The sequence below is a fragment of the Rhamphochromis sp. 'chilingali' genome (genome assembly GCF_963969265.1).
Source record: "Rhamphochromis sp. 'chilingali' genome assembly, chromosome: 8".
In the NCBI taxonomy this organism is placed as follows: domain Eukaryota; kingdom Metazoa; phylum Chordata; class Actinopteri; order Cichliformes; family Cichlidae; genus Rhamphochromis; species Rhamphochromis sp. 'chilingali'.
The window spans coordinates 35,247,106-35,261,259 of NC_137935.1; the positions used below are offsets into that span (position 1 = coordinate 35,247,106).

General features: G+C 39.1%; 1 protein-coding gene across 1 annotated transcript in view; it reads right to left on the reverse strand.

Annotated features, from left to right (window-relative positions):
- Nucleotides 1–6,545: 6,545 nt before the first annotated feature.
- Nucleotides 6,546–14,154, reverse strand: part of lrrc75a (leucine rich repeat containing 75A) — a 74,110-nt gene continuing 66,501 nt past the window's right edge. The window contains exons 4-5 of the mRNA XM_080889628.1: nt 10,476–10,749; nt 6,546–9,910 (exon numbers count right to left, since the gene is read on the reverse strand). Coding sequence (XP_080745754.1) covers nt 9,305–9,910; nt 10,476–10,749 — 880 coding nt within the window. The 3' untranslated portion in view covers nt 6,546–9,304. The remainder of the gene's footprint in view (nt 9,911–10,475; nt 10,750–14,154) is intronic.

Below are 14,154 nucleotides of genomic sequence, written 5' to 3' on the forward strand. Positions count from 1 at the left end.
ATCACACTTACGGCGCACGCGCCGGCGTGACAGCATCAGCTTGTCGTCTCGTCCATCATCCTCTTCGAGCGACGTCTTTTGAAAAACAAGCACGAAATTACTTACAACATTTAGAGGAGCTTATCATACGATGCCATGTCGCTTATTCGTGCGTGTTTTCTTACAGAAATTAAACATTTTTAAAGTTATATTGTGGCGATGGTCACGAAAGCGCTTTTCCTGCTCGGGCTAACTTTGTCTTGTGTTTTATGGTGGTGGGTTGTGAAAGCCAAAGCTTATACCCCACTGCTGCACCGAGCGCAGAGCGTTATGCTAACCAACGCTTAAGTTCTTTCTCACACAGTAAAGTAAATAACTTCATATCTTTTCATCTTAACCAAGTGAACATAAAATAGATTAGATGCATTTTGTAATATTGGCCGCTAGGTGTCACTCAAAGACTTCAAAATCCTGTCAATATACCGGTTCTCACACCTAAATGTCAAGCTTCGGTACTCCAGTGAGAGTAGTTAAAGTAAATTCTACCTGCTAAGTTTTCTGTGGATAAGAGAGCTTCATTCTGCAACCAAATGTAACCACAGAAGAAAGCAGGTCATGTTCTATGTGTACCACCAACATAAACACTTGATCGCTGTAAATACTGAGGTAAAGCAAATCTGGAGTATTGCATCACGCAGAAAACAATGATAAAATAAAAGCTGATTACAGCCTTTGTCTGTGTATTCCATGTATATTCCCGTGTTTCTCCTCAAGAAACACAGGAATGTACAGAATATATGTTTTATACCTTATAATATAAAGCACCTTGAGGCAACTGTTTTTGTGATTTGGTGCTATATAAAACAGAAAACAAACAAACAAACCCTACAGTAATATAGAGAAAAAACCTAATAATCAAATGACCCCTTATGAGTAAGCAGCTGGTGACAGTGGAAAGGAAAAACTGCCTTTTAACAGGAAGAGGAGAGGGGACTGAAAAAAAATTACTCTGTTCTACTGTTTGTTTGCCACTATACCATTTACCATTTAATCTAAATGTATAATTATCTCCATGTCCACAGAGCCTCAACTCTACTGGGAATTACAAGACTCACATTTTGAAATGACTGACTTATTACCTTAGCAGAATACAGTGAGGATTTGGACTCCACGTGCATCACCCCTACAATAATGTAATGTAAAATTGGGGAGTGATAGGAAACATCCCCTAATGCCTAAAGGGGGATGTTGGGGTGGTAGAGGAGCTGGAACAGAAGGCAGTTTCAAATGTGAGGTAGATGTCCTCACATTTAGTGGTGATGCAAAAAAAAGTTCAACTTGTTCTCAGCTGTCCACAAAACATAGTTCAAACAGCCTTTTGGGTTGGATGTTTGAGTCTTAACAGGCTGCAGATGGACAACAGATCCCACTTATGCCACCAGTATAATTCTGGCCTCTTAGGACATGGACACAGGACCTCTGATTGGTGGTGTCACTTAGTGTCTGACGCCTGGACACATGGGAAATTATCTCCACTATCAGCCAAAAAGATATGAAATACAAAATAGGCATTGTTTTTAAAAAGAATTGATTGGCAAAGCAAATGTCTCTTCAACTTTTATATAATGTTATAATTTAAAGCTACAGTACATTACTGTGCAAAAGCTCTTGAGCCACCTCTTCCCGTTTCTTTGTGTTTTGTGAAGAAAATGGGAAATGAGTACAAAGACTGATTGAAATGTGCAGACATAAATAAAAAAATACAGCATATAAGTCAAAATCAGTCTGTACAATTATAACAAGCTTGAAAGTCAATGTTTGGTATGATTCAACACAGTCTGAACTCTCTAAGGCCGATTTCTTGTCGGCCTTTAAGTAGACTTCAGGAACAATTCTCCAGGCTTCTTGAAGGACATTCAAAGCTCTTCTTTGGATGCTGGATGCCTTTTGTTCTGGTCTATGTTAAGATGATCCCACACTGCTTCAGCAATGTTTTGCCACTTCTCCTTATGTCTTCCACTTGTAAGGTTTCCTCATATTTTTAAGGTCACACTGCACAACACACCGAGATACACCAAGTCTTTTGGAAATCTCCACGTTAGTGCAAAAATACTATTTCATGCCTGTCAAACTGAGTTATTATTTTGGCTTTTTTCATTGGGTCAACTAAAGAAATTAGAGCAAATAAGGTGTAGACACTGCACTAGTTCATTCCTAGAGACAGGTGCTTTCTTTATGCATGACTTACAGGTCAGTGTTAAGTGGTTTAAAGAACAAAACACATTCCTCTGAGAATGGTAAGTTTCAAGGACTGGACTGAAAATGGGTGAAAAAGCAGTCAATGTCCAAAGAAAAATCTGAAAGACCACCAGAAAACCTGGAGAACTATTGCTCAAGACCACTTTTAAAATGTTATAAATCTGTTCCCTTTTGCTATCTTTTGCTCCTTGGAAGCAAAACGCTAGCTTTGTTAAAACAATTTCAGGATGCTGACACAAATGGATTTTATTATAGTGTCATTTATTACCTTTTAATCCACCACAGTGCACTTGCTAACCCTAACCCAGACATATGATAGAATACATTTGTTTACAACTGCACCATGCTGTGTTTTTGGATCATTATAGATGCATATCAAATGAGTTATTAGAACATGTATTTTGTGAATTTATTAATATGCAAGTATAAATTCATCTGTCAGGGGAAAAGCCATGACCATTTAGTAAAGACTTGGCTGTTAATGACTTGATAACAAGAAAGAGTTTATAACAAGCCCATTGTTTTTCCTGTTGTTCTGCTGGCACATCATTTGATGACTGTTTATAATATAAATCACTTTAAGAAGCACAGATAACAGTTATCCACATGTTAATATGCTATAGTATTATAGCGTCAGATGTATGTATGATGTGTCCTACAAATATTTGCTGTAGCTAACACATGAACACATGAGGAAAACACAAACGTAAGAGTAAGGCAGGGTTTTTCCCTTCAGAGAATTTATTGATAAGATCCATGGCAAAACAGCAGACAATCAGGTTTTACAATTTCATCTTAAATTTGAATGAAATGAATGAGTTTTCCTTTAAAAGGATCACCGTGATAAAGTGGCATGAAAACAAAGAAACTTTGGGACAAATGGAACATGGAGAATATCATAGAGGTATATGCTATAGACAGAAAAACTGATACTGAGGAAAGAATCATAAACGATTCAAGGCTACAGACACCCATACCTTCAAATTCAAATTTCCATGTTTCTTTTTACAACTCACAATAAAGCAGCAAGAGTCCTTGGACAAGACGTACGCATGGACTTCACATCGTCTTGTCACTGGAAACATTTATAGCTCCACAAGCTGAAAACCACAGTTTGCATCAAAAGGACAGGTCATGCTGCACGTGGCAATGAGTAGATAGTTGTACAGAGCAAGGGGAAGGACAAATCACCAAACTATAGACATATGGCCACAATTTCAACCAGTTTGCTTACTCAGGGCTGAAGAAAGTAAAGCTGAACAATATGAGAGTTTCTGACAAGCAAGTTTGAAGAATCTTTACATATGTATATATTCAAATACTTCAAATGAGCATATCAGCTTAATTTGATTTCCCTTTGCTTTGATTTCCCATGACCTCAACATAAAAGCAGACAAAATGATGTACATATCTCTCTCCTGCAGTCAGTCAAAGACATGTTTCAGCCAATGTAAATTCGCAAGCTTCAGCAAGACTCTTACCCCAAGAATGGAGTCCAAACCACGAGTGGTACACAAAGCCAGTGGATGCTTTACATACCACAAACTGAACTCACTGTACAACAATCAATATTTGACACTCTATACAGAGAATTGCTAAAAATAAGTTCAATGTGGCTCTCAAGGACGGACTTCAACAGTGTGAGTTCAGTGTCACATGCTTTACATCTGCCTCTGTTTAAAGGGTTCGTATTAACGCGCTGTTGGTTAAAGTGGTTTTACAGGGACAATGGAATACTAGCTCCTTGTAAAGATGCATTAAAGGGATGCTTCTCTTTGTAATTAGATTCCACTGATTTACCACTGAATTTTTACAGCCTATGTTGTATTAATGTAGTAAAAGGGAGCAGCTAGCAGCTTGTGTGACATGTTGGTTACCTATAAGTATCATGTTATTACTGCTGAACACACTATGGTATGAGGTAAATTGCTAAATGGCTGAATTTGCTTATTTCAATGCTTTTCATTAGTTTCTTGTCTTACAGTAAAAGCTCCTGGTGAGTATTAAAGGGAAGATGCACTTGTTTTATACACTTATATCTGTGTACAGGTCTTGGGGCTTTTATTTGGCTTCAGTAATAAAGGCCATAGACCTCTATATAAAAGATGGACATGGTCACCGGTGACTTCACCCACTGGTTTCCACACTCTGCATTTTAAAACCTCAACATTTGCATTTTGGCTCTAGCTGTGCCACATTTTTAGAGCCAGGAATGACGAGCGGGTGGCGGTTTAGTTATGAGTTAAGTTATCAGCAATGGTAGCTAACATAATAGGCAAACTGCATTCGTGTCTTGGATGTCACTCTTTGCGCCACACAGCAACTCAATAACTTCCAGAAAAGACATTAACAGCACAAACATGGTAAAGAGGTCCAATTCAGGAAGTGGAATTAGGTAAAGTGATGATTAGCAGGAAGCTATCAACTATAGTACATTTAGCAGCCACCAACTTTAAGCCTTAGTCAGATCCAAATGAGTATCTGTACAGACCAAAATGTTTCCATACCAGGCTATAAACATGCTTAATTCTGAGGTAAAGTTTAACATGGGGGGCAGTGGGATTTATTTATGTTTAGAACCAGTGGTCACTCCAGGAAATGTGGTAAATGCGGTTTTTGGCTTCTATTTTCAACCGCTAAGGTTTGCATATGTGTCCTCAGGTGATGCCCCTCGAGTCGCCACCTGTTAGGTCTGAAGGCTAAAGATTTAAAAATAAGAAATACTAGGGGTGCAGAATCAGAGGGAATGAGCTTCTAAAGACTACATTAGCCTCTTTTTTGTCTCTAATAAGACACCTAAATCTTTTATTGTTGAAACTGCTGTTGATTCAGTTCTGATTTGATTCTGTTTTTTTCCAGAAGGAAGCTGCACAGGTCATATCAAGCCTTCATATTGAGTTGGACACAGTTTCAGGTGTCAGTGGGGTATTCTCTAAATGCTCTATCCATTTGGCGAAATTTGGCACTGCTTTTTTTTTTTCATCTGTATCAGTATTAATTAATCTGCTAAAACATTTTGGATGAGAAAAAGTATCATTTACTCTTATGTTAGAATCACCTGAACCTGCAGCTATTTTAGCGCTGCGATAAAACAGCAATAAAATGGAGTCAGTCTGTTATCAGATTGAGACTGAATGGGGTCAAGTTGGCAATTACATGCAATCTGTTTGTGATAATACAGCAAACAACGGTGATAGATTAGTGAAAATGTCAATTCTGTTGCTGTTTACATACACAGACCTTCACCTTAAACAGAAATTCACATTAGCTTCAGAGTTCAGCCAGTACCTCACAGGTTTGAACCAGAAATTCAGAAACAGATCGAGATGCAGTTGCTGCAGGACAGCAGTTCAACCACAGTAATATCTGGTTACTAGTTGGCAACCAGCTGAGTCAAGTCCCTTATTGCAACAAAATGCATTACACATGAGTTTCACTCATTGGTCCAGAGTGACTCAGATCGTAATCTTGTAATGTGTTCTCTTCCTGTATTTAAAAAATAGATGTCTATTTGCAACCAGTCTGAATTGGACTTTGATTACTTGGAGACAGGTTGCCTCCCATCAGGCAACCTGTGCAGTCGCCCTATGATCGAAAGCATTTACCCAGATGTTGAGGATGTTGTGTGCTTAGTCTCTGGGAGACCAGCTGATGATCAAAGTAACTTGCAGCTGGTCACCGAATGCAAAAAGATTTCATACAATCACTAAATGACCAGTGTGACTAAGCCATAACATCCTGGGTCTTGGTGTAGCTACTCAGTTCATTTTTCTGAGATAACAATAGAAGATCTAAACAACAAGGTGGGACCTTTGTGCTCACATCAGAACTGTGCCTGAGATGACCATACAAGGGGTATCCACTCTAATACACATACAGAACCAAGAGTAGAAAAATTGATCTAAAACTGAGTGTTTAAAGCAGTGTGAAACGTGAGCTGTAAATATCTGTAAATATGAGTAAATCCCTTTCCAAAAACTTAGAATATCATGGAAAAGTTTATTTATTTCCATAATTCCATTCAAAACGTTAAACTTTCATAGATTATAGATTCAGGGCCCACAACTTAAACAATTTCAAGTACTTAGTTGTTTATTTGTACATAATTTGGGCTTCCAGCTCATGAAATCCATGAAAACATGATTTCAAAAAATTAGAATACTATGAAGACATCAGCCCAAATTTACAAACGTACAAATAAACAACTAAGTACTTGAAATGGTTTAAGTTGCGGGATCTGAATCTATAATCCTGAAAGCTTAACGTTTTGAATGGAATTATGGAAATAAATAAACTTTTCCATGATATTCTAAGTTTTTGGAAAGGGTCTGCATACTCTGACCTCATCTTTAAAACTTGTATGTAGGCAATAGGGACACTAGGGAAAAACAATTAGGTCTACATTAAGGCCTCACGCCCTTAGAGGGACAGGCTTCAAAGGTTATTCGTTTGGAAACTGGGATCAGGCCCTTTCCTTTCATGCTTTACTGTCCACATGCTTTCTGTTCATCAGAGCTTCAGCACAGTCTCATAACAACATCAGTGTTAGCCTCTCTCACTTCTCAAAGCCTTTCAATTGAACAACTCTACAAATAATAATTAAAAAAAAGAATTACAATAGAGGTTTTTTTTGTGACTAGCGCAGCCAGTTCTATATCTTTGGCAGGGTTTCTGTTATTATGCAGACCCCTGCTGTTAGCTAGTGATTCAAGATAGCTCTGTAATGCATCCAGCTGTGTTTATGCTAATTTATGATGATGTTGCAAAGCAGTACATCACAAAAAGCCTTCATTTGCTATGATACACACATAAACAGCTCCAAAGGTGAGCGTATTAGCACCTAGGGCCACGGTGTGAGAGAAAAAAAAAGTTTGCAATTTTGACTGTTTTAAGGTGACATTTACTTTGCTCCAGTGTAATATTCCTTACCTGGACAGACTCTGTCTTCAGTGATCAGACAGTCATTAAACTGGGTCAGCTCTTCCTTCAAGAGTTATTCACAAACATGAATACTGCTACTGCAAACCCCTTAAAATATACAAATTCTTGAATTCAGTGATAGTACTTGTGAAGTAGCTAATCTACAATCTAAAAAATCTGTCAGATAAAAATGATTAGTTTATATATATATATATATATGTACAGTACAGTACATATATATATGTACTGTACATCTAAAAATACAGTTTATTAAAGCTTTGCAGGGATTATAAGTGACACATGGAGAGAATGCACAAGCCAGGTGAGAGCTACATACTGTATAAGGATATTGTGTTGTAACCCAGCGTACAGCATAGCAGCGACCTATATACAAACACAGCACTGTAAGCGTGTGATGCACTCTAGTGTACAGCGCCGCAGTGTGAAGCATGACCTGGATTATGAGGAAAAAGGCTACTAAATATTTCAGCACTTGGCTTTGGGACGCATGGCAATGAGGTTAACACTTCTATCCACTGCAGGGGACAAAGGGATAAGATGAGCCAGTAGTTAATTTAACCTAATTTATTATAGTTTTGAGGTTTTCTTACATTAGATTAAGTTTACTCTACTTCATCCTGCATACCAAGAGTTATGCATTTAGCTATTACTTCTGAAATAACAATCATAAAGATGCAGGTAATGGATCAAATCCTCAGTTTAGTAGAGTTTTGATCATTATATCGGTTATGCTGTGTTTAGAGTTTGATTGGTGTAGATATGTGTTAATTAAACCAGTGATTTTATAACTATCTGTATGGGGCACAGGAATATTTTATCTTAAACAGAGTTGTTGTTTGTTTGTTTTTTTACTATATTTTTGACTATATTGGTGTTTTATGTTAAATGTTGTTAACTTTTAATGCAAAAGTTGATATTGTACAGTTGAGGCCAACAGATCTGGGTTTGTTTTCATTTGCTTCATTTTTTATTTAGTTTATTTTTCATGTTTCTTTGATACAGTGAAGAACCATTATAAAGATTTAATATGTTTCAAAAACTTAATAAATTTGTTGTGCCACCTCCAAAACTTTTTGTCATGACAGTGAAAATGAAAAACAATGAAAATACCCTCAAAGCAACAAAGCTTTCATCCAATTTAAGCTTTTCCTTAAGAGGGACAGCGGAGTATCTTCATCTTTTAGCACTATAGACAAAAAAAGCTGTAATGTCTATTTAATAACCGGGAGTTGAGATCTAATTCTAAATAATTACACGTAGGGTTAGAAGAATGGTTTGTTACTATTTTCTCAGATGGATCATCATCTGTTTTAAGCTCAACTTCCCACATTTTGAGATGAAATATCTTGTTGTTTAGTTGAGTTAGCTACGTCTGATAAGTTTTCAGGCGAGATATAATTTCCTGAAGTTATTACTCCTCTTAGCTAAAGGTTGACTCAAGTAAAAGCTGGCTCATCGTTACCCATTCTCCCTTGCATAGCCTTGGAAACAGGAGCTTCTTCTTCCAGAGTCACTCATTGCTCTAGCTATTATCAGGGTGGTTTTTTAGCTTACTAATTTCACCTTCATCAAATTTCACATCACATTTCTTAAGCAGCAACTGGATTCTACAAAGGAGATCTTCCGATCCATCAGGCTGGCCTTTGACCCACGTGGGCCTTTTACACAGTTCCACTTGTAGTTTTTGGCAAAAACATTTCCTTATAAAGGCCCTGATTACTTTTTCTTTTAACCAGGAATGGGACGTGTTACAGGCACATGTAGGTATTACTGGGATTACAAGGAGGAAGGACCTGAATATAGATTAACATTCTATACATGAAAGCCTCGTCCGATATAATTTATCAGTCTATACTATGCAATAGCATCTGTGGTCTATTAGTACTTTAAACAACAGACAGCTAAGGTAAAACACACTTCCTGCTGGGGATTGGCTTGAGTTTCAGTTCAGCAGCCACTTCGTCATCGTCTGAAGCTGTGATTGGTCACAAATCAGATCAGGGGAGGGACATCGAGTGGCACATTTATGCAGCACTGCAGCATTTTTAGCCACAGAATTCTCTCGCCCCCTTCCATGTAGAAGTAGACACAGGAAGTAAAACATAAACCGAGTAGTGGGGACCGATCAGGTAAAGTGTTCTGATTGGTCGGTAAACTCGTCTTCCTCGACTCTCATTGGCTCCACTGCCCCAGATGAGTGTTGCGACTGGCTCGAACAGCTCTGTGTGTCATCCTCGTACTCTGCCATCACTGCCCTTGTCCTCCTCCTTGGGCGCTCCTCTCTCCTCTGCACCACCCTCTCCTTCTTCTCCTCCTCCTCCTCATCCCCTCCCCTCTTTCTCCTCCTCGCCCCTCCTTTCCTGTGCTCCCCTACTGTCCACATGCTCTCCTCCTCATCCTCCTTCCCTTGTACCTCCCTGTCAAAGTCCAGCAGCTCTTCCATCATCTCCTCTATCTCCATCTCTCCATCCAGCTCTTCCTCTACTTCCGAACGGAGCTCGCCCATGCTCTCAGTCCGGTTGGTGTCGTCTGTTTCCTCCTCTTCCCCAAGACCCCGTAGCCTTTCAGGGGGGTCGCTGGCCTGGCTCTCTCCAAACTCCTGGATGGTGGGCAGGTTGCCTTGCTTGGGACAGCGCTTCCTCAGGCTGACCAGGAAGGGCTGCGGCAGGGAGAAAATATCCACATTGTTGCCCAGGTCAATCCATGTCACGCTTGGAAAACTGCCCGGATCCTGAGGAAAACAATATTCCCATGTTGCAGTATAAGCACTATGTTCAATAGGTATTTTCAATATAAATGCAACAAATCAAGCTAAAATCCTCAAATTGGTCAGTCTGTTAGTATAAATTTCAAAGAAAGAAACAAATAAAAACTAACATCAGATTAGATCACAGAAAATATTTTTTGATTTGTCACTTTCTCTCAGATATTATTTACCCATGTTTTGAAGAAAGAAAAACCAAGCTGCTCTAGCTAAGTGATAAAAAGCCTTAGTTGTTAAGGTGGAAACCTGGAATCATTCAGGAACTACTGGAAGACTGATTTCAGCACTGAACACTAGTGAAAAATACTTTGCAAAAAGGATTATTAGTGACTTGAATTTTATATTGTAGCGCTATCAAAGGCTCAAAACTAAATTTATTTTGGTTTAAGCAACAGTTTCCACTTTTCTGGAGTTTCCTTTGTCAAATAGAAGTATATAGTAAGCAGCTTCAGACACTCCTAACATCTGAGGGATCTGAGTATATAAAATAGTAAAAGCACTGTATGAAAACATTGATATCTGACTTTCTGACCTTCAGGGCATCTGTCAGCTCCTTCAGAATCGCTCTGGTCAGCCTGTTTCCGTTCAGTGCCAGAGTCTCCAGGTGTGGGAGAGAGGCCAGTGTGGGGAGCAGCAGGAGGAAAGCCTCGTCTGTGAGCTCAGTGAAGCCCAGCTCCAGGCTGATCAGAGTAGACGCGTAGCGCTGCAGGTGCGCACACAGACGCTCCATGTCCCGAGCTGTCAGAGGGATGCCGGAAAGATCCAATGCCCCGCTGGATGGAGGGGCTGACAGCACTGCCTTCAGACTGGAGACAGACAGAAAATGATGCTCTGTGTCAGTTATGAACTCCAAAAACGTTGGATGCTTTGCAAAATGTAAACAATGAAATGATTAATTAATGATTTGCAAATCTCATGAGTCCATATTTTATTCACAATAGGGCACAGAAAACATTTAGAATGTTTACACTGAAACATTTACAAATAATTGCATTTTGAGGTAAATTTCACACAGCACGTCCAGTGTCTCTAAATAGGGGTCGTGTCTGAGTACTCTTACTCTGTAAATAATTCACTTTCTGACCATTTATCCACAAATAATTGTTATTGTGTAGCATTATATCAGCCGACTCCATTAGTCATAGAAGTGCTGCAGCTTCACAATTTTTACAACAACAGAATGGCAACGTGTGAATAAAAAAAGGCAAAAGTGGATAAATCTTTCTTTCCTCATTTCCAAACTCAGTGACTCACATCGTCTGTGGCTGTGCAAGTACTGACTGAGATTCCACTTTTTCCACTTATAAACTCTTTCTGCCTGATTTAAAGTCTGTCCAGCTCACTGTGTGGAACTCATTGGATTTAAATGTAAAGTAACATAAGGCCAGAACTATCAGTGACACTAATAAGTCCTTGTGCAGTCCCTGGCAGAGAAAACTGTATTTAATATTCAGTCATGATAAGTCGTATCACGGCTACTTAATGAGATCCAACCATCCAAAGATCTCTGCCAACCACCATCCAACTCACACTTGTCTGTCTCAGACGTCTGAAATAAGCTTCAAAACTAGAAAACAATATGGCCACACTGCATAAGGTCAAGTACATTGGAAGCTAATGGAAACTACAAAAAGAGCAGGCTGGGGTTAAAGGGATATCTGGGGGCACACAAGCAGAGAGACAGACACACTGAAGGGATTTAAGGCTTAAGAAACTAAAGTGCGCTGAATTAAAAAAATTGCAATTGAGCATCAAATCACCCAAACCTTTATACTCTCCAACTGCACGGATGCAGCTAAAAATAAACCCAGCGGGTTGCCTGGTCGAGAATTACATAATGAACGGAGCACAAAGAATTCATCTGGGGTCGGGTGAAAAGGAAGAAGAATACTAATCAGAAGTTTCATTTTGCCATCTTGCAAGTGAAAACAAGCCGTCAGCCAGCACCAATTATTGCTTGCAAATAACACACACATTGTTGTGACGTTCTGGGACACACACAAAGGAGGATATTTAATTGAGGATTAACCCACTGGAGGTAAATCTGCTTCTACCAGCCACTATGGTGGTGCCACTGCCAAAACTTTGTGCCACGAGCGTTTACATCGATGGAACATGAGACCTTCAGCTCTGAGCAGCACAAAGTTTTCTGAGAAACAAGTAGCTGTGAGATATAATTGTTATCATCAACAGCTGAGTATGCTTATCTACTCACATACCAGAGGGACATGAGAGGCATCAAAGGCAGAGCAGCCTAAAGCAAAGCAGTGGGTCAAATTTAGACCTCCAAAAATGTTTTCCTCACTATCCCATACATTCCAGAAAGTCTTCTGTCGCCAGAATGTATTTTTAGTTTGATTTGTGTGGGGGAGGGGAACCTGCTGTCTGTCTCTGGTATTGGAGTGATGTGTTCATCCGTCTTTGTCACAGTGATGGTGGGGTCAGCAGAACCAGCATCCTATCGCTGGGGTTTTTTTCTGGGGGTCTTGCTCTAAAAAGGTCATATCTGTCACATATACAACCCGAGGCCAATGAAGGCCATACACATATAGCAAGAAACAGCTCTTTTAATTAGCATCAGTATGCTATGCCATGATTTTCCATGTTGTCCCTTTATGTCAGGGGTGTCCCACCAAAGACTCCAATCTGACCCACTGAGCAAGTTTGGAAAATGTACAGACTTTTAACAATTTACTCATAAGTTTTACATCACAATAAAGACTGTAAAAAAGTAATAGATAAACAATAAATGACATTCCTGGTTTTTTTACTCTGTGGGTTCAAGTAAAAAAATGGAAAAAAAGAAGAAGAAATACTATACATTTTCCAATTTACAATTACAGGGCATTCATATCTTCATTTTACACATTTATTTCTTACACTTTAAGCTCTAAGAGTCTAAATCACAGCTATTAAATGTGTAGTTAGACTTCTTTTCACTAACAGAAAGGGGAGTTTCACTTATCCAGCCCACTTATGGCCAAAGTATGCGGCCCATGAAGTAAAATGAGTTTGACATCCTTGCTTTTGTACAGTGTTAGTATAGTGTATTTAAGTGCCTCTTGATGGGTTTGTGCTTCTCCCGTTTAGTTTTGTTTGCTTCTCTTGAATATCCACCTTCTGCCTCCATGTCCCTGAAACTCTGGTTTTTCAAACTCTGGATGTGAGGTGTATTTCTGTTTAGCTGTCCAAGAGATGTTCCAGTGACTGTGAGAGTTTTTGTCTATCTGTCATGGCCCGGAGTCTGACTCCGTGTTTATGTTTAAATTTATTAATATTCTGTGGTTTTGTTTATTTTGAGTTGTTTGCGATTATCCCTAGTATTTTGTGTCCTCTGTGCTCTCCTGTTCCACATTTCAAGTTCATATGTTCTGTCTCCCCAGTCTGTGTTAAGTTTGCGTGTTTAGAATTTTGTCTGTGTTTCCTGTTTTATTTTGAAGGTCCGTTTCTCTTGTCAGTGTTTCTAGTTTCGCTTCCCCTTGTCTCATTATGTCCAATTAATCCCACCAAAACTACAGTAAGGTTTTGTTTCCTCATGTCTTTGTACATTCAGTCGAAACCGTTTGAGTGAACTGCAAGTCACGTTTCTTTTTAAATTTACATTATACAGCCTACGTTTTAGTCCTGACCTTCTTGGATATTTGTATTAGGGGACTGAAAATATTTTCAGCCCTGATTCATACAGTTAAAACTAAAAAATCCTGTTCTAAAGATGCTGAATGTTTAAAGCAGCTTATATTTAAGTTTAACAAGCCAGAACTTGAGAATTTGGGGCTTTTTTTTTTTGTTAAAAATTTATACTATCACTTCTCCAGCCTTGCACAGGTCTACAGGGTTTGTCACTTGGAATATTCTCACCTCACAAGGAATGTAGAGCAAAGACAGTAAGATCCTTGTAAAGGGAACTAGAATCAATCAGATCCTTCAGGTGGATGCTGGCGTGAGTGACATGCTGAAAGCAGCAGCAAGAAGCAGCACCGCATTCAAGTGAGCGATGTGGAAGCGGCTATGCAGCAAAACAAGCAGATCACTGATAGTTCACATACACCGACATGACTAAACACTGGATATGTGTTGCGGTGAGACCAGTATGTCATGTGAGCAGAGCTGCCCGTAAAATCCTTTCATCAAGCATCCATTAAATTACAACTTTACAGACTTTTGGACAAATTCCAATGAAAATGCAAACAGACTTGCAGCACGCTGTGTTC